The sequence below is a fragment of the Pseudorca crassidens genome, chromosome 6 (assembly GCF_039906515.1).
Source record: "Pseudorca crassidens isolate mPseCra1 chromosome 6, mPseCra1.hap1, whole genome shotgun sequence".
NCBI classification, from domain to species: Eukaryota; Metazoa; Chordata; class Mammalia; order Artiodactyla; family Delphinidae; genus Pseudorca; species Pseudorca crassidens.
The window spans coordinates 15539960-15560700 of record NC_090301.1 but is presented as its reverse complement, the minus strand read 5'-3'; the positions used below and the strand labels follow the sequence as shown (position 1 = coordinate 15560700).

The 20741-nt window shown below is 39.2% G+C and overlaps 1 protein-coding gene across 5 annotated transcripts in view; it reads right to left on the bottom strand.

Annotated features, from left to right (window-relative positions):
• Positions 1-20741, bottom strand: part of FARSB (phenylalanyl-tRNA synthetase subunit beta) — a 67285-nt gene that overhangs the window by 10468 nt on the left and 36076 nt on the right. For 2 of the 5 annotated variants that reach the window (XM_067740429.1, XM_067740431.1), the window contains exons 16-17: positions 11532-11687; positions 3328-3502 (exon numbers count right to left, since the gene is read on the bottom strand). In XM_067740429.1, the coding sequence (XP_067596530.1) occupies positions 3345-3502; positions 11532-11687 (314 nt within the window). In that variant the 3' untranslated portion in view covers positions 3328-3344. Of the gene's footprint in view, positions 1-3327; positions 3503-11531; positions 11688-20741 lie in introns of those variants that run through there. The other 3 variants (XM_067740430.1, XM_067740432.1, XR_010944213.1) reach the window with 2 other exon arrangements.

Genomic DNA, 20741 nt, shown 5'->3' with positions numbered 1-20741 from the left:
TCACAATAAGAAAGAATGCCAAAAATTAAAGCATCTCTTAAGTTCACACTGATATGTATCAACTGAACTTCAAGTCAGATGCTTTCCTGAAAAGAAAAGTTTTTTAAAAAGGGCAAAATGGGAACAATGAGAGTACAGGGTCCTGAAGGGGGAGGAGTGGAAGAAGGAACAACTAAGACACAAGGCTGCAAGGCTGCAAGTGTGGAGGGCTGGGGACTGAAGGCGAGCTGCCGGCCTTGTATGTGGCCTATTTGGCCTAGAAGAACCCTCGGCAGGAAGACAACGTTCCTGACCCATGACCCACCAGGGCCAGCAGGTGCTCAGAGGTATTTCCAGGAGGGGGATGGGTTGCCCTCACCCAAGCGACTATTGGCATTTATTTCTCAAGCAGGTAGAGATTAGGCCAAGCTATTGAACACTAACGTAAAGCAAAATAATCCATCAAGATCAAAACCACAACTGGGACCTCAGTGAAGTTAGATGGTCTGCCTATCATTTATATAAAAGTAGCAGGGATGCTTTAAATGAATGTCAATCTGTGGGATTCCTGCAATGTTGTAATATACTGAAGACTGTCTCTCTTAAGGCAGCATAACGGGGAGGGAAAAGATGTGCTGGCAGATGAAAGAAACTCCAGAGAAGACAGATACCTAATGGATGTTCGACTAAGGTTCTGCCTCCCCACTGCCCCAAAGTCCACAGTAAAATATGCATTTCTAATCTTTAAACAAAGCAGACTGTGAATTAATATAATATTTTTAAAAATCAGTGCAAGCATTAGTTATTTAAGGCTTCTACAGTCTTGCCTGATAAAAAGAAATACTGGGAATATGTTGGTCAAAATGTACTTTATTTTGTAGAATATTTTCTAAGTACAAAAAGAACTGAAGATAAAGCTTAAACTGTTTCTAACAATCATGTTATTAGCAATAATATTGATATTTTGAAACAAAGATGGATAAATAGGTAATAATGTAAATTCATTAGGAACCAAGATTTTCAATGTAAAGAAAAAGAGCTAACTATAAAGACAAACATATTAAGTAAAAATCCTCTAATCCTGAATATAAATTGGAACCACCCATATGAACTCAAGGCTTTTTCATTAAAAAAAAAAAAAAAAATTTTTTTTAAAAGGTTTTCCTCTGTGTACTAAAAAGTCCTAGAAACAATGACTCACTCAGTAGCAATGAGCAACCTTAGCACCTAGATTGTGATCTAACTTTGATTTCGCACTAAAAGGAACCAGGGCCACTTGGCAATATAGCTGATTCCAGGTCTGAGGCAGAAACTATATAAGATGAGCCCAGAAATATATTTCCTATATTATCACCCACATCCAAAAAAGCATCACCATATACAACTATTTTCTCCCTTTCATTTTAGTAAGAACCTCCCTACCAATAAAAGCTTCTCAAGACTTAAAAAGTCTTCTCCTTCCCTTCCAGAATAATCCAGCCCTAAAGGGGCCGAGGAAGGAAGAAATCCTCTCACTCAAATGTGGGCACTGGGTGTCAGAGCTAAAGGGGGCAGGGAGGGCATGCACAGGTGAGAGGGGAACAGCCCCGAGGGGGCAGAGACTGAGAGTGAGTGATGGGCAGGGCAGACACGCAGGGGACAAGATGGAATTTAGTTACCAACAGGAGCAATGAGCAACTAAGTGAATAAATTATGAATCATGGGAACCAGGTTTCTCACTGTTGGAGGAGTGAGGTACAAATACAGAAGGGGAGAAAACTGGAATGAACCCTAAGGTGTTGGACTGGAATGGAGGTATTGCTGTGGGCTTATGGTCTTTAAAATATGTATAGATATAGGAGTAAGTTAGTATATGTATGTATCTGTGTGCAACTAGAACCCTACATTTGGACTTGTAGACACCATTCCCCACTAAAAGGAACCAGGATGGAGAAATGGGACAATGGAAAGATCAAGATAAGCCTTGAATATCTTCTTGTGCCCAAAGCAAGAGAGTGCTAATAATAATAAAGAATAACAGGAACATGTTAAAAGGATACAGAAGCCAGCCTGAAGGGACTCCCACTGGCCAAAGTGAGGACAACGTGAGAATCAGAATAATGGATTAAGATACACTGAATAAAACAGGAAATAATGAATCCATACTAAGATATATAAACAAATAGGAGGATTGATTAGGAACAGAACATTTACATAATTTCAAAGTTCCTCCCCACAAAATGTTTATTGATGATAATGGAGAAAGGAGTACCTTGACAGTAAAGAAGCCTAGGAGACGCTAGTTTGATCAGGTGATTAAGTGAACATTATCAGCGATAAGTGGAAATCGGGTGCCACTGATAGGATGCATTGAGAAGAGAGCGTTACTTCTGCAACATTCCTCCAAAGTTGCCTAACTTGAATCTAGAAAACCCCAAATTGAGGAACACACTACAAAATAACTGGCCTGTAATCTCCAAAAGTGTCAGGGTCATGAAAGTTAAGGAGAGACTATTCTAGAACTTTCCAGAAGGAGGCCAATGAGACATGACAGCTAAAGGCAATAAGTGATTCTTTGATATAAAGGATAACTGATAAAACTTGCCCAGGGTAAAAGGATTAGATGGGGTCAACATTAACGTGAATAATATTTTCCTGGTTTTGACGATTATATTTTGGTTATGTAGGACAATGTCCTTGTTTGTAAGAAATACACACTAATGTATTAAGGGGTACAGGTTGGCAATTTATTCTCAAACAGTTCAGGAAAGTTTTTTGTCCTGCACCTGTTTTAATAAGCTTGTAACTGTTTCAAACTTTTAAAGTTAATAAAATGGGGTTTACATTGTAGGTGTTTCTTCCATCAATTCTCAAAAAAAAGGGGAGGGGGTAAAAATTATTGCCCTCATCCTACACCTTTAAAGAAAAGGAAATACTAAGTGTGAATACCTCAAGGGGAAAAGCACATTTTTCAGATAGAAGCACTTATTTATCAACCCTACCTAGAAATGTATTCAATATGTGTACCTCTTTTTCTCTCCACCCATCCATACTTTTAATCCTTCTGGATTAAAACTGAATTGAATGTTTAGAGGGTTAATATTTAGTGTACCAGAACACATCATTCTCTAGAAATTCAGAGGAGAGTGGTCGGTGCAGCGCACCAGTGTGCCAAAACCAGGGTGCTGCCAACATGTAAAGCTGCTCCTCCCTGAGGAAAACCAAACTTACATATGTAAGATCAGAACTGAGTAGTGCATTCAGACAATAACACAAAGCTACAGTAAACAAAACAGCGTGGTGCTGGCACAAAAACAGACATATGGATCAATGGAACAGCACAGAGACCCCAGAAATAAACTCACACACCTACGGTCAATTAATCTTTAATAAAGGAGGCAAGGGCTTCCCTGGTGGCACAGTGGTTGAAAGTCTGCCTGCTGATGCAGGGGACGCGGGTTCGTGCCCCGGTCCGGGAAGATCCCACATGCCGCGGAGCTGCTGGGCCCGTGAGCCATGGCTGCTGAGCCTGCGCATCCGGAGCCTGTGCTCCGCAACGGGAGAGGCCACAGCAGTGAGAGGCCCGCATACCGCAAAAATAAATAAACAAACAAACAAACAAAGGAGGCAAAAACATACAATGGAGAAAAGACAGTCTCTTCAATAAGTGACACTGAGAAAACTGGATAGCTACGTTAAAACAATTAAATTAGAACACTCTCTAACACCATAGACAAAAATAAACTCAAAATGGATTAAAGACCTAAATGTAAGCCTGGATACTATAAAACTCCTAGAGGAAAACATAGGCAGAACACTCTGACATAAATCCCAGCAGTATTTTTTGGATCCATCTCCTAGAGTAATGGAAACAAAAGCAAAAATAAACAAATGGGACCTAATCGAACTCAGAAGCCTTTGCACAGCAAAGGAAACCACAGACAAAATGAAAAGACAACCTAGGGACTGGGAGAAAATATTTGCAAACAATGAGACTGACAAGGGATTAATTTCCAATATATACAAAAAGCTCATGCAACTCAATAACAACAAAAACAAAAAAAATGAATAACCCAAACAAAAAATGGACAGAAGACCTAAATAGACACTTCTCCAAAAAAGACATACAGACGGGCGACAGGCACATGAAAAGATGCTCAACACTGCTAATGAGCAGAGAAATGCAAATCAAAACTACAGTGAGGTATCACCTCACACCGGTCAGAATGGCCATCATCAAAAAGTCTACAAATGGGGCTTCCCTGGTGGCGCAGTGGTTGAGAGTCCGCCTGCTGATGCAGGGGACACGGGTTCGTGCCCCGGTCCGGGAGGATCCCACATGCCGCGGAGCGGCTGGGCCCGTGGGTCATGGCCGCTGGGCCTGCGCAACCAGAGCCTGTGCTCCGCAACGGGAGAGGCCACAACAGTGAGAGGCCCGCGTACCGCAGGAAAAAAAAAAAGTTTACAAATAATAAATGTTGGAGAGAGTGTGTAGAAAAGGGAACCCTCCTACACTGTTATACTGTGGGAATATAAATTGGTGCAGCCACTATGGAAAACAGTATGGAGGTTTCTTAAAAAACTAAAAATAGAATTACCACATAATCCAGCAATCCCACTCCTAGGCATATATCCAGAAAAGATGAAAGCTCTAATTTGAAAAGATACATGCACGCCAATGTTCACAGCGGCACTATTTACAACAGCCAAGACATGGAAGCAACCTACATGTCCATCAACAGATGAATGCATAAAGAAGATGTGACATATAAATTCAGTGGAATACTGCTCAGCCATAAAAAGAATGAAAAAATGCCATTTGCAGCAACACGGATGGACCTAAAGAACACTAAGGGCTTCCCTGGTGGCGCAGTGGTTGGGAGTCCGCCTGCCGATGCAGGGGATGCGGGTTCGTGCCCTGGTCCGGGAGGATCTCACATGCCGCGGAGCGGCTGGGCCCATGAGCCATGGCCACTGAGCCTGCGCGTCTGGAGCCTATGCTCCGCAACGGGAGAGGCCACAACAGTGAGAGGCCCACATACCGCAAAAAAAATAAATAAAGAGATGCATGCTACCATATATAAAATAGACAAACATCAAGGATTAACTGTATAGCACGGGAAACTATATTCAGTATCCTGTAATAAACTATAATGGAAAAGAATCGGGGGAAAAAAACCTGAGCAGTACAAATCACCCTAAAAATCCTCTCAACTTTCAGGATTTGGGTCCTTGAAACTGGAAATGAACTTCTTTTGCATCTCTTTTTATTTGGGCCATAGCCTTTTCTGTAGAATAGTGGAAGCCAATGTCTAGTTTGGAAGCAGGAAAAAAAGGAGTACAAGGTGTTAAATAAAAATACCTTTCTCTCTCTCTCTTTTGCCCAGCACATACAGTTAAATTGAAACAACTCCAAAGTATGCATTAAGTCACAGCATGCGTTCTCAAAGCGGAATGAAAACTGGTTCTTGGCTGGGGAAGGAGGGTATGAAAAAAATCTTATATTACAGTGGTTTGGAGTCCTCCAAAGATGAACCTACTTAACAAAACTGTACTCCTTAGTGTTCAGTTCATCTCACTGGGTTGTCTTGGGCTTCACAGGAGCAGCACTGAAATGGAAAACATAGCAAATGTATGCAAGATCAGTGCTCCACAACTATGGCGACAGATAGCTCTGATCCGGTGACTGGAAGACTTTGTATCAAGCGCTCAATTGCAAGGTCATGTTAAGAGTGACCTGCATGTGCCAGGAATCACCATTGGCTGCCTTGTGGACTCTGTTTATGTGTGCTCTTGAGAGCTTCCCTGCATAGTTCAGGCTTTGAGAATTAAATAAAAAGTTTCTAATTTAAAAAGTTATTATTCAACACATCATTAACTACATCAAATGCTGGAAAGAAAAATCATCAGCAATATCTGACTACCAGCTAATTAAAAGTTATCTTCTCTTATCAAGGAAAAGTTAAATTCACTAAAAATTAATTTTTCAATTGTTTTACTTTTGCTGGAAAAGTGGGTTTTGAACGGTTTTTTAAAATTTTTGGTTACAGTTATATATTTAAATTGCCAATTGGCATATATAATGATGCACTACAATTTATATAAGTATGTAACATTAAAAGCTATGCAGTAGATACAAAGTTAAATGTTAGTAGTTTTCTGATTTAACTCTCTCTCTCTGTTTTTTTTCTGTCTGCACCACTAGGCTTGTAGGATCTCAGTTCCTCGACCAGGGACTGAACTTGGGCCACAGCAGTGAAAGTCTGGAATCCTAACCACTAGGCCACCAGAACTCCCTAATTTAACTCTTAACTTAAAAATGTTTACTTATTCTTAACCCTGAATTGAATTTTAAAAATAAGGTTTATACTTTTTATGTATAAAGCAAAGCTATACATATAGTACGTAATAAATATGCAGTACACAGTGGTATTAACATTTTATGGAGGGGCAATTAGGAAAAAAGTCTAAAACGTTCCTTAAGGGAGAGATAATAAAAAGAAGTTGAGCGGCTTCCCTGGTGGCGCAGTGGTTGAGAGTCCGCCTGCCGATGCAGGGGACACGGGTTCGTGCCCCGGTCCGGGAGGATCCCACATGCCGCGGAGCGGCTGGGCCCGTGAGACATGGCCGCTGAGCCTGCGCGTCCGGAGCCTGTGCTCCACAAGGGGAGAGGCCACAACAGTGAGAGGGCCGCGTACCGCAAAAAAAAAAAAGAAAAAAAAAGAAGTTGAGAAATACTGTGTTACAAGACCTATCTGATGGGAATGTGAGCTAAGTCATTCAAGTGGGACGTGCTGTGAACACGCACTCCAGCACTGAGTACTGAAACGTCAAGTGGGTACCAAGGCACACCAAAAGCACGAGGTGGTGAGCATGAGTGGAGAGAACTTTGCCTCATACATATGAGAGAGAGTGAGGCAAGGAAATAAAACACGCTCGAGAACAACACAGGGCTACGCGAATCGTGATAGCTGCGGAGGCTCTACTGGGCACTGTGGCCCCATGTCATCCCGCTGTTTTGACATGTGGTGATCACTGCAGATGTGTTTAATACTGCTCTTAATAAAGCCTTCAAAGAAGGTAACAAAAATTGTAGTATTTGAAAGCTTGCCTCAAACACCGAAAAACACCAGAGAATCAGAGGATTAAGGACATTTTTTACACAGAGTAATAAGGTCAGAAGCTTATTAACTTCCAAACTTTTTTTCTTTTCAATGTGGTGCCTTAACAGAGTCATGTCTTTGCTGATGGTAACTAAAAATGTGGAGACACTATACAGATCCCCCTTTTTTCCAGCCTAGACTTTTTGTGTAAATCAGACCATAAACGGCTCCTTTACTCCAGCAAGCTGTTCAATACATATTCTTCTCATATATTTCCAAGCTCATGTTACACTAAAAACCAGTGTGAAGGCCGGGGAGACATCACAATTTCACCCGCACTTTTTAGCATCTGAAATCTTTCACAGGTGTCCTGAAAGAGGAAAAAGGTCATGACCTACAGGTCAAGTCAATGATCATTAGGTGATGCTGTAACAGAAGGCATCTAAATAACCTCTGTGGGTACATATGGTGCAGGATTAAATGTGCCTATTACTTACAAGGTTATTTTTCATTTCACAAAATGAATTCTGAGCAGCATGAAAATTAGAATTGTCAAAACTAAAAGTACTAAAACTTCTGTTTTTCCATCAGGAATCTTGTCTCAGGTTAAACTGACATTTTCCATAGATTTGTGAATAAACAAAACTGAAATAGTAACAAATTCAAGGGGAAAAAATACACACTCAAGTCAGTGCAGCCAATCGCACAAAGCCTACTACCTTCCCTAAGAAATTATTTTCGCCACTGATTTGCCCAGGAACCACATAACTGTTCTAAACACAAAAATGCTGCAAATTTTCCTTGCCCAGAAGTGGTTTTGAAAAGGATAAATGCATTTTAACATACATAATTTAGTTTGCAACAAACCACAAAAACAAAGGGGAAGAAGTCTGAAAAAAAGCGCATACATATGCTGTAATGATCCGATCAAATGCCACTAAAACATGATGAATTGTTCCAAGTGCTCAAAACGCTCTACAGTCTGTTAAAAAGTTAAAGGTTCTTCTTTCTTTTTTCTACTCAACGACTGCCCTTATTCTATCAGCAGTTTGGCATTCTAGCTCACCTTGTGTTCTTAATTGCAAGGGCGCTCAGCAAATAAAAACTCTGTGAGACTAAGTGACCATGGCTTCTAATTGTGGCTGCAGTCACAGGGCTTGGGAGTGCTTCTCAGAGATCCACAGGCTGCAGAGGGCTGCTGTCTGCATGAGAAGCCAGGTTACATGCCAATGTCAACAGAACTCCCTGAGATCAATGTGATGATCAATGAGACGAGTTTCCAGGTTTCTCTCACAGTGGACAGGGCCAAGTTTCTCAAAAGGGAATCAAGTTCTGTTCCACTCTCTACCACCAAACAAAGTGGCACAAAAGGAAGTCAGTGGTGTTCATTAGAAAGGACAGAGAGAGATTAGGTATATCTGCCAATGAACTGACATTAGCAAGACTCTCTGGTGAACAGACTTAGCTCAATTATAATGGCAAAGCCACCACGGACTTTTAATTATTAAAAGGTAAACCATATGCCAGAGTAATAGAAGACAACTCAGTTAATTAAGAATGGCAGGAAATGGTAGCTCTTAATCTGTTTCTTCTTGACTTTTTTGATACTCTGAAGATCTTTTCTTGAAGCAGAAAAAGCTTTATGCAAAATAACAATAAATCTGAGGAAACGATGTAGCTAAACACACCCCAGCAACCAAATTCCTGTGTAGGGATTTACTTAGGAGATATATATATATATACACACACATATTATATATCTATTAAATTTTAGATGAAGAACTTATACCAACTTTACTGCTGACTTATTTTGACAAGCCACTTCTTTAGGTCTTGGTTTCTTTAACCATTTAAAAAAAAGGTAATCATATTTGTCATTATGTAATCAAAACAGATAATTAAAATATAACATTACAATATTCTATTATGAGAGCCAAAGTAAATTCAAAAGTAAACACAAGATGGCCTCTGTCCTCATACAAAATCAAACACCAGTAACAATTTGGCCTAAAAAACTGAACATGAAGACCTACAACCACATCGTAAGTGGTTACAGTTTATGAATGTATTTTCTAATTTGAAAACACACACACACACACACACAGACACACACACCCACACCCACACACACACACACACACTCCAAGCCAAAATGATAGACATTTACATATTAGGGAAATTAAGTACTAAGTATTATATTGTTTTGGTGCTAAAATATAAAAGGATTAAAATTATAATATCATAGGTTTAGAATGATGAAAATAGAACTTAAAAAAAAGATCAACACATATGAGCTGTATCATAAAAGGTTCCGAGTGGCACACAAGGTTCCAAGTGGAACTTTTCCAAATGCTGAATGCTGCAGCTTCTACCTTCATAAAGTTTCTTAAATCAGTCTTCTCCTCGGTATAGCCTTGGCCAACATTCAAAGTCAAGCCCTTATTCTCACTATAACACCTTTCAACCATTCTCTTCCCCTCTACTCTCCATGCCGCCCAACCTACATAATGCTGCCAGATTAATTCCTTCAAAGTACAGATCTAATCACATAACTCACTTAAGGAAAAAAAAAAAAGCAGCAGCAGCTTCAATATTTTCCAGCTAATTAGCTACAACTCCTTATTCTAGCACTCAGGACTCTAAATGTAGTCCCAAGCTTCTTCCTCACCCTGTAGTCAAACCAAACTACACTAGGCTATGTTTCCCATCATTTTTTGCCTTTGCTCTGGTGGTCTGCCTTGCTTCCCCTGTCTCCCACCTCTTCCTTCGAAGGCCTATGTCACTTTCCAGAAACTCACTAACGCTTTCCCATATGCTCTTAAGAAACCGCACCATCTCCCTCTTTGGAAACTTCAAGGCACTCATCTTAGCAGCTTATTGTGAAAGCTGGTATGCAGTGGTCATTCCCCCTGTAGGTTCCTTGACAGCAGGATCTGTGTCCTACTTATTCTGTCTTCTTGAAGCCTGTCTCATGACAGGGGAACTTAGAGGCTTCTGAGAAATATGTCTAAGGAACTTACTGAGACAGAAGAGTCATTATATTAAGACACTGGTTTATGGCTTATAGAAACATCATTAATATAAAAGTTACATATAAAAGTATCATATCCACAACAAATTATGCTCCAATTTACCATTTCAGCTCTCTGCAACCTTTCCAGTAAGAAAAAAATTATATCTCATATATATGACATAATCTGTTTCAGGAAACAGATTTTTATTCAGCTAATCTCTATATGAAGTAAAATTTCTGAGAAAAGACTCTGTATAGAAGGTTAAAAAAAATGTGTCACATCAGCTTTCAGGCTGCCATTAACTTGGATGACCAGATCTTAAAGTAGAAATTCTAGAATAGTCAACTGGTGAATGAGTAATGTAAAGCCACTATAAAGACAGGCAACTTGGTCTTGTGGAAAGAACAGTGGGAGGCAGGCGCCCTGGGGTCCCCATGTGTGACCCAGCCCAACTCACTTGGCTTGCCTATCCTTGGCTTCTTCACTTGTCAAATCAGGGAACTGGACTTGATGAACTCTAAGACCCAGTTCCAACACTCTAAAACTCTATAAGCATCACACATATCTTCACTGAATGATTACTAATGAGAGATGTGGTAGAAAATGATAACTCCCTGCAATATTTAATCTCTCAATTTTATAAAAAAAAAGATAACTCCACAAATCTTCAACCTAAAAAGGCCATATATTTAGGGTTACTGCATTTTCAAAGAACTTTCCAAATTAAAAAAAAAAATTGAAACAATAATAAAAAACCATCTCTGAGGACTAAGAAAAACACAACTAGGGGAAAACAAAAATATGTCCCCCCAAACCTCACACCAGTATAAGTACTGCTAAATAACACTTTGAAAAAAGTGAACGTTCCAATAGAAATTTAAGATGCCAGATAAAGTTATAAAATTGTCAGGTAAACAGTGGAAATAAAGTGGTAAAATGTTTCTTTCAAGTTGTCTGTGGATCTCTTATCTAATATCGATTCAAGCTATAGGGATATGAAAAGCAAAAATTTCAGGATTCCTCAGACAACAAGAAACTAGCATTTTAGGAGTATATATACAATTTAGTTAGCCTAATTTTCAATGTCTCTCTTTTTTCCTCTTTTGCCTTAAAGGCTTCAGGCAGGAGGCTCTGAGCACAAGTCATGAGTTCTGGTTCTCTCAGCTTGCAGTTTGGATTGTGGGTTGACCACGACTTGATGGTGCCAGTAACTAGGGGTTACCAGCACTCAGCTGGAACAAAAGTATAATGTGTGGCACTACAGGAGCTCTGAAAAGCATCTTCTCAAAATACTGGAGGGAAAAAGGATATTTCTAGAAAATACTGACAATTAATTGATATGAAGCTCTCTCACTCACCTCCCCCCTAAATCAAAACCAAAAACACTTTATCACAAATAGGGCTTCACCCCTTCATTATGGGATCATTGACTCTTGACTCAGCTGATCTGTCTCACCTTCTGATGCTTTGATCACATATCCTCCCTTCTTTTCGCCAGGAGGCACATCAAGTAGCTGCATGAGTCTGTCCAGAAGCCCATGGATTATCTCGAACCCAGGATTCTTGTTGTAATAAACAGCACAGAGATGCCTGTAGTTTCTTGCACCTACATCTGAAAAAAAATAAAAGAATTGGTCACAAGGCTACACTGACCATCACTTAAGAAGCTGATTTACCCGAAAACATAAACTCAAGCAAAATCAACAAAAAAGGAAACCAATTAGGAAACATAGAACCAATCAAACTCAGAAAGACGAGATAAGATGGTTTTTCAACCATTAAATTCCCTGAGGTGTTTTTACTTGGGGGAGATGCGGAAAACCCTCAATGCTGGCCCAGGAACAGTAAGGCTTCATTGTGGTACGAATTGGTAAAGAATTTAGCAACATTTTTCAGAACCTTAAAATTTCAAACTCTTTTATTTACAATACTATCCAAAAGAAATAATTCTAAATACAAGAATGGATTCATGTAGAAAGATATTACTTCTACACAAAGCATTATTTCCAATAGTGAAAATTAGAAACAACCCAAATTGGGAAATGGCCACATAAAGTACAGCACAATCACTCAGCAGAATACTACGCAGCTAAAAGGCATCTTTATGAAGATTTATAATAATAGAGCTAGAATACTTACAATAGTAAACAGAACAAAAAAGGGAGGCCACAAAGTTCAAAAAGAGTCAAAACTAAATTATATTATCTAAAGAATATACACAGGTTGGACAACTATGAAGCAAAGAAGCGAATGACTATCACAAAAGTTAGGATAGTGATTGCTCTAGGTAAAGGGAAGGAAGGGTCTTAACTTGGATGATTACACTAGTGTTTACTTTATAATCTTTTTAAACTGTTTATGTCATACATACACATCAGAATTAAAACATGAAAAAAAAAGCAATTTATGAAGAATCGCAGCTATGTAAATATAACCACAAGCCAAAAAACTCCACGCACAGGAAAAAGAATGTAAAGAAATACACCTGAATGTTAATAGAGGTTCTGTTTGGGCAGGAATTTTTTTTTCCCCATTTTTCCTTGATTAGTATATTTTTTCTACTTTGAAAATCAGGACAAACTTACACAATGTAATATTTTTTAAAAATAATTGCAATAATCCAAGTGAACTCTAATAGGTGACTAGATAAACTGGTTCACCCATACAATGGAATACTACTCAGCAATAAGGGAGACTTGATAACTTAGAGGAATCTCAAGGACATGAAGCTGAATGAAAGAAGCCAGTCTTAAAAAGCAATATAAGTGGACAATATAAGTCCATTTATATGACATTCTGGAAAAATCAAAAGTATACCAACAGAGAACAAGATAGCGGTCGTCCGGGGTTAGATGTCGGGGAAAAAATGTGACAACGTGGGACATGTGGGTTTTGGGGGTGACAGAACTGTTCTGTATCCGCAGTGATAGTTACAAAAATTTAAAACTCTTTTTTTTTAAACATCCTTATTGGAGTATAATTGCTTTACAATGTTGTTAGTTTCTGCTGTATAACAAAGTGAATCAGCTATACATATACATATATCCCCATATCCCCTCCCTCTTGTGTCTCCCTCCTACCACCCTCCCTATCCCACCCCTCTAGGTGGTCACAAAGCACCGAGCTGATCTCCCTGTGCTATGCCGCTGCTTCCCACTAGCTATCTATTTTACATTTGGGAGTGCATATATGTCCATGCCACTCTCTCACTTCGTCCCAGCTTACCCTTCCCCCTCCCCGGGTCCTCAAGTCCATTCTCTACGTCTGCATCTTTATTCCTGTTCTGCCCCTAGGTTAGTCAGAACCATTTTTTTTTTTTTGAGATTCCATATATATGTGTCAGCATACAGTATTTGTTTTTCTCTTTCTGACTTACTTCACTCTGTATGACAGACTCTCAGTCCATCCACCTCACTACAAATAACTCAATTTCGTTCCTTTTTATGGCTGAGTAATATTCCATTGTATATATGTACCACATCTTCTTTAACCATTCATCTGTCGATGGACACTTAGGTTGCTTCCATGTCCTGCCTATTGTAAACAGTGCTGCAATGAACATTGTGGTACATGACTCTTTTTTGAATTATGGTTTTCTCAGGGTATATGCCCAGTAGTGGGACTGCTGGGTCTTACGGTAGTTCTATTTTTAGCAAAACTCATTTTTAAAGAAAGATATGCATAGCATATAAAGACAGACTCAAATTCAGTGGAGATCATTTAACTTTTTAACAGGCAGATACACTTGTGGCCCTTTAATAAATTCTGGAGGAGACCACTGCTCTACACAAACAACGAATGAATGTTGGCTTCGTTTTGCCTTTCAAATCAGGAAAAGGGAAAGAACAAACTAATGTCTATCTGGGAGAACAAACTGAAAATAAAAAGCTGCTTCATATTAGCATGTATTGAGCAAAAGTTCTTCCACAGACTTATTCCCATACTATAATTTGCACAAAATATAGAATGTCTTTTGCCTTCCAGATATCCAAATAAACAAATGAGTATTTTATAACACTGTACTTCACTGCTAGTAATATAAAAGTTAGCCAATAAATGGGGTAAAAGGAAAGGGAAACTTAGTATCCAGAACTTAGTATCTTTCTATCAACCTATCTGTCATCTTAATTCTCAAGACAAGACACTCATGTAAGCTAGGTTTTATTGTATCTATAAAGTGGATAGGGAAAATAAGATGGGGAAACGAAAGTTCAGAAAGGTTTTGCCCAAAGTCAAGCTAACTGCCTGGAGAGAACTGTAATTAATTACACAGCTAATAAGTTACAAAACCAGGATTTGACCAGGACTGTCTAACTCTAAAATCCATGCCCTCTCTACAGTAGAAATCTCTGACTCTCTAAAGGATTTTGATGAGATCTCTACATCTCTAAAGGATTTAGATGAAAATAAACAATATAAGGGCAAGCTTATGTATGAATATATTCTTAGTATAGTCAAAGATGTGCATTCTTGAAATGTTTTTGATACGATACACAGATGTTTTCATTTTCAAAAGTTTTCATATTTAAGAACTGCAGTCAAGCAACTGAAATAAATTATTTTTAGAAGTCAGTTAACTAAAGTTTCTAGCCATCAACAGTACTGTAACTCATGGGAAGTATATTCTGAGTTAAACTTTGGACTGAACATACATAGAGAAATAACTGTTCTTGCCATGTAACATTTCTTAGCACCCACTATGTTCAAAGCACTCCACTAGAGGTCAAAGCCAGCATAGAGCCTGCACAGACTAAACCCTCAACAATTATTTTCTGAATAAATGAATAAAGCCTGGAAAGGAAGTTAAGCATACACAAAAAAATCATTAAACAAGGCCAGGACAAGACAGTGGCCACATTCTACGTCAGCACAAGAGCCAGCTGGTGTCAGAAAGTGAGTACTGTGCCACTGTCACTCTCCATCATTTCCACGTGCAAGAATAAAGTAATTTGGTACCTAACGCTATAATCGGAGGTGTCGGAATAAAGATTAATATTAAAACCAGGCAGGCATCAAACATCACTAAAATGAGGGGCCTGATTGCTCTGTAGGAACACACACACACACACACACACACACTCTCTCTCTCTCTCTCTCTCTCTCTCTCTCCTCCTCCTCTCCCCCCTCTCCCCCTCCCTCCCTGCTCAACCCCTCTCCCCACCCCCCTTCCCTTGAAGGGAAAAAAATGAAATGAAACAAAACTAATTTATCCCTTTCATATTACGGACTTGCTCCTGGGTATCTCTGCCATGTGGTACCCATTTGTTGGTGTCACATGCTTCCACTTTAACACACAGACACGTATTGAAACCACTTTGTAGTCCCATTTTTGCTGTGAGAGAAGAGTCCAACAGGAATGCCATCATTCAGAGAGCTTAGCAACACAAACTGGAAGCTCTATTTTGGTAACCTTTGCCTTGGAATACTTCTGTCCTGATCTCCAAATTATGTAAAACCTGCCTTTCTGGTAAGAGGAGCAACATCTGGTTTAAAGACTTAGAATTAAAAGAAAAAAATTAAGTGATTTTGATGATCAGAATAATGAAGTTACAATAAAAAATACAAGACTTAAAAAAAATTATACTCCATTCAAGAAAGGTTTCAGGATGTTTACAGCACACGCATATACAATAATGAGCTATATATTTTTAAACTCAATTTTGCAGTATTTTAAGGAAAGGCCGCTGACTTCTAGGGCTTTATACTAAACCCACCATAAGAATTAGATTAAATACATTATTTAGGTGCCCCCTCCCAGCTCCCACCACTGATTGGCTGGTTTTTCACATCTCTCCCAAGTGCTACCATTCCCTCTAGACTTGCTTCCTCACATCTTGCTAAGACATTCCCTCTGAATTAGCTGGACTGAATTAAAAGAGAAAATAACCACATACTCAGTTCCACCCAGAATTTCTCCTTGGAGAAACTGCTAGGCATAATAAAATTCCCACTTCCTAGTATTTTGCACTGAGAGACCATATTACATCACAGGAAGTTCACTGACTGCATGCCGCAAAATAAGAACTATTTAAATTTCATGTCAAAACTAGGGTTTGTTGGAAATGCCTCAGTTCTTTATAACTCAGTTAACAGACCTCTTGTGTCATGCCATCAAACAATTCTGCTTTTTAAATAGGCCTGCCAAGTATGTCAGCCTAAATTACCAGTGTCTTTCACAGACTTCAAAGTACTGCCTGGAGAGGCTGATGTAAACCACCCAGAGAAGGGGTGGCTGGCTACGATTCTGGAAGCTGAAAGAACAAGCCAAGTGATTTTATAAAAGAAGAAAAAAGGAAAAAAAGTGATACGTGATGTCCCTTAGTAAATGACTATCACATACAACTCAAATGTTTCGAACAGCTTCTGCTTAGTGTAGATTCTCTCTCACCAAAGTACCAATGATTAAAAGCAAATTAGGGGTGTTAGGCAATGTTATCATTAAGTGGCACAGAATGCAAAAGGATAAGAGTCTTCAAGAGAAGCTTTCCATCTCTATTCTCACATTCACCGAGAAGCCCAAATGAAGATGCTAGGAGAGGGCTTCCCTGGTGGCACAGTGGTTAAGAATCCACCTGCCAGTGCAGGAGACACGGGTTCAAGCCCTGGTCCAGGAAGATCCCACATGCCGCGGAGCAACTAAGCCCGCACACCACAACTACTGAGCCCGCGCTCTAGAGCCCGTAAGCCATAATTACTGAGCCTGCACGCTGCAACTACTGAAGCCCACGTGCCTAGAGCCTGTGCTCCACAACAAGAGAAGCCACTGCAATGAGAAGCCCGCACACTGCAACGAAGTGTAGCCCCCGCTCACCGCAACTAGAGAAAAGCCTGCATGCGACAAAAAAGACCCAACGCAGCCAAAAATAAAATAAAATGAATAAATTTTAAAAAAGAAAAAAAAAGATGCTAGGAGAAAGCCTACTGGGAAACCAACAGAGCTCCCAGGGCAACTGGTGGCTGACACTGAGCTTGAGAATAACAGCCTGGCCAAGCTCAGAAAATGAAACGAATCACTTTGATTTTTAGTCTATTCCATCTAAAAAATTTCTTTAATATTGGTACCCATGAGACTAGTATAGCTTATATTACAAATTTTACTTATCTTCAGAAGAAATTCAGAGTAGGCCTAATGATTCACAAAAGCTATAAGAATCCTGTCAAGACATAGACTTTAAAAAATTAGATCTAACATGGGAGAACAGGAACCTTTACACACTCTTGGTAGGACTGCAAATTTGTAAAAAATCCTTTTTAGAAGAGAATTTGACAAGGTAGCAAACATATAATATGCATATCTAGGGACTGACCAATTCAATTTCTAAAAACACATATTTGTATAAGGGTACAAGGATATTCATTACAATAGACATATTTTAGCAAAAACCTGGTAACAATCTAAACAGTCATCATAATAGTCTGAGTCAATAAATTACAGTATATCCATATAATGAGATACTGTGCAGCCATTAAAAAGAATGAGGTGGACAGAATGTGTTCATAGGAAAAAAGTACAGAAGACAGAAAAAGCATAATCCTGTTTGTGTAAACACCAGAAAGAATTTACCTGTATCTGTGGCTATATAGAGAAATGTAAAACATACGGTTGCATATGCATAGAATGTCTGGCAACTAATTCTAAGAGTAGGATTTGGGAGAAGCTGGATACGTGTATTTTTTTTTTTAATGTGAAAACAACAGAATTACTCTTAATACATATTTGTGAAAGTTCTTAAAGATATTACAAATACATTTTCAATTTTAAAAACAAACATAATAAAACCTAAGAACAATTTTCCTTAAAACACTTCTATATTATGGCACTGAGGTAAAGACTTTTCGTCTTTTAAATAATGCTGAAAGCCAAGAAACAAATGTGAGGAAAAATCTATGACCTTCTCAATGCATGAAGGAAAAGGTTACATCCTTGTGGGTTGGCTTTTATGTCGTTAACATAAACCTGGAATGGATTTTTATCTATTAAAAAAGTACGATATTCAATGCATGACAGAGCACATTATACTCATGTTAGCAGATCTTAACTATGTGAACCAAACGTACTAAAATAACTTTCTATATTAAAAATGATGGTATTCACACAGTTAAGATGCCATCACATACGCGAATGATGCTACTTCAAATACTGTTAATGTCAATGCTCCTTACACCCATATTTTTTGGATTATTAATTGGAAATTCTACATGCCAAAAACATGAGTGGTAAAATTAAACTAATCTAGACTGATGACATAAGCTCTCTTCAGAAAGCCACATTCCACATGTGGATGTGAGATAATCTTCCATTATTCAATGGCTGCAGAATTAATGGACAATTTCTCAGAGCTGAAGTATTTTACAAGCTCATAATGAAAATGCTTTTATTGAGCTTTTTATCAAGTAAAGAATTATACAAAAAACTACGAAGACTGGGCCCCTAGAGTTTAGCAGGTTACAAAATAAGACAGATACATGAAAGGTACAAACCAACAGCAAACAGAAGGAACAAACCAAATCATAAAGAACAGTGAATTAGCTCTGTTCTATGTGGCCATGGTGGTGCCAGGAGGAGAAAAGAACAAGAATCTTAAATATACTTAAGTTAAAAAAAAAAACTTTAAATGTAAAAGTTTAAAAAAAATTCTAGATTTCCATATCCAAACTAGGCAAGGTAAGAAGTAGATCTTTCAGATTTAGAAAAGTTTCAGGGAGAATGAGAAATTTTAGCAACTATTTAAGCAGCAATTTGGGGGACAGAGGAAAGGTGACTTGTTCCAGGGCTGCAGCAACGCTCTGGAGACGCAGGAACAACCTGAGCAATACAATAATTATTAAAACCCAGCAGTTTTAAAATTATTAAAATGCAGTAGTTAAAACTAAAGGGCAGTATGATTATCAGGGTTCTCCACCAATAAATGTCAAACTGACAACTGGATGACTGTATCATGCTAAATTTAAAACACCCTATATACTTGCTTTACGAAGCCAAAGTAAGTCTTCCTTCTTAGGCTATCATTCCTTTTAAACTTAGATTCAACCCCATGATGCATTTTCTCCTGCCATTTTTGGGAGCTTTTAGGCATCCTGGCAGCTTCAGTGACCACTGTGGAATAAACTGTGATGGCAGAATTCAATCTGCGTTTAATAAAAAGCCAGAATGCTGGACTTTGCAAAATATAGTTGCATTTCTGGGCATGAAGATTAGAAATTCACAACTGCTCCTCTGAAGTAATTTTTTACTATTTTGTTTATAGTTTCTCCTCGACACTGAAAAGACAAACATAACAACTGAAACCAACCAGTTACTCACACAGCAGCCCGATCTGATAGCTTCAGTACAGCCTCTACTGGACTTCCCTGCTATAATAAAGCTGAAAATTTACCCCACAGCAGAGTCTGCATTCAACTTCTCCTTCCAAAGACACCGCCACTCTGCCCAACAAAAGGGATAAATCAGCTTTGTCCCTCGAGTCATGACTAATTTTTTTAAATGTTGCAGCAACTTCAGATCTTACAGTTCAATAAATGCAGTGACTGGCTCAGCCTCTTAGAACAGGACTGTGTCTGGCTCAGAGTGGAAATCCTCACACTTGAGAAGGGTGCCTGAGTCCCTCACCGGGCAGCCTGACAGCCTCATGACATGGAATGGCCAGTCAGAAAGTCCACGTTAGCATAAGAAACTGTCCGATAAGGTCAAGCACAAAAACACGGACTTCCGTCTACTCTTACAGAAACGCAAGTCAGACAGAATTTGTGGAAGGCATATTGAAATCCAATACAGATTCCTCTTCCATTTCCATTTTGGAAGATACACTTGCCTACACAAAAACCATGAGGCTGAGAGTGTTGGGTTTTCCTTAATGTTACGAAACAAGTTAGTGGCAGCTGTCACTCCCTTCTCTGTGCTATCAGGGCACCTTGTACACTCCCTTGGCAACCGTTTCTCTCATGTTCCAAGCAGCCCCTGGCAAAGAAAAGGAACTAAAAGATACTTCCTCCCAGTACAACAAATGAGACTGTGTTGCCATACATCTGCACCCCTTTTAAACCAGCAGTTCGAGTACCGCCCTCACTAGTGAAAATTTGGGACATTTTCACAGTCCCTAGAAAACTGCTCTGTCATTTCACTTTTGATGGTCTAGATTTTTTCTTTTTTCCTTCAAAATTGTTTCATTATTTAGGAGGAAATGGCTACTGTAACTCCAACAGAGAAATGGTTCCTGGTTCGAGAGACGGTAAAAACATATATGCTCAATTCACTGAAAAGAAGTGGGTGATGAATTGCTCAAAAAACATTCCTGGACTTCCCTGGTGGTGCAGTGGTTAAGAATACGCCTGCCAATGCAGGGGACACGGGTTCGAGCCCTGGTCCGGGGAGATGCCACATGCCGCAGAGCAACTAAGCCCGTGCACCACAACTACTGAGCCCGCGTGCCACAACTACTGAAGCCCGTGCGCCTAGAGCCCATGCTCCGCAACAAGAGAAGCTACCGCAATGAGAAGACCGCGCACCACAACAAAGAGTAGCCCCCACTCGCCGCAACCAGAGAAAGCCCACGCACAGCAATGAAGACCCAACACAGCCAAAATTAAAAAAAAAACAAAAAACCCAACATTCCCACTTTCTTAAGTAAATTCCCACATTGGTACATTTTGGTTTTCTTTTCCTAAA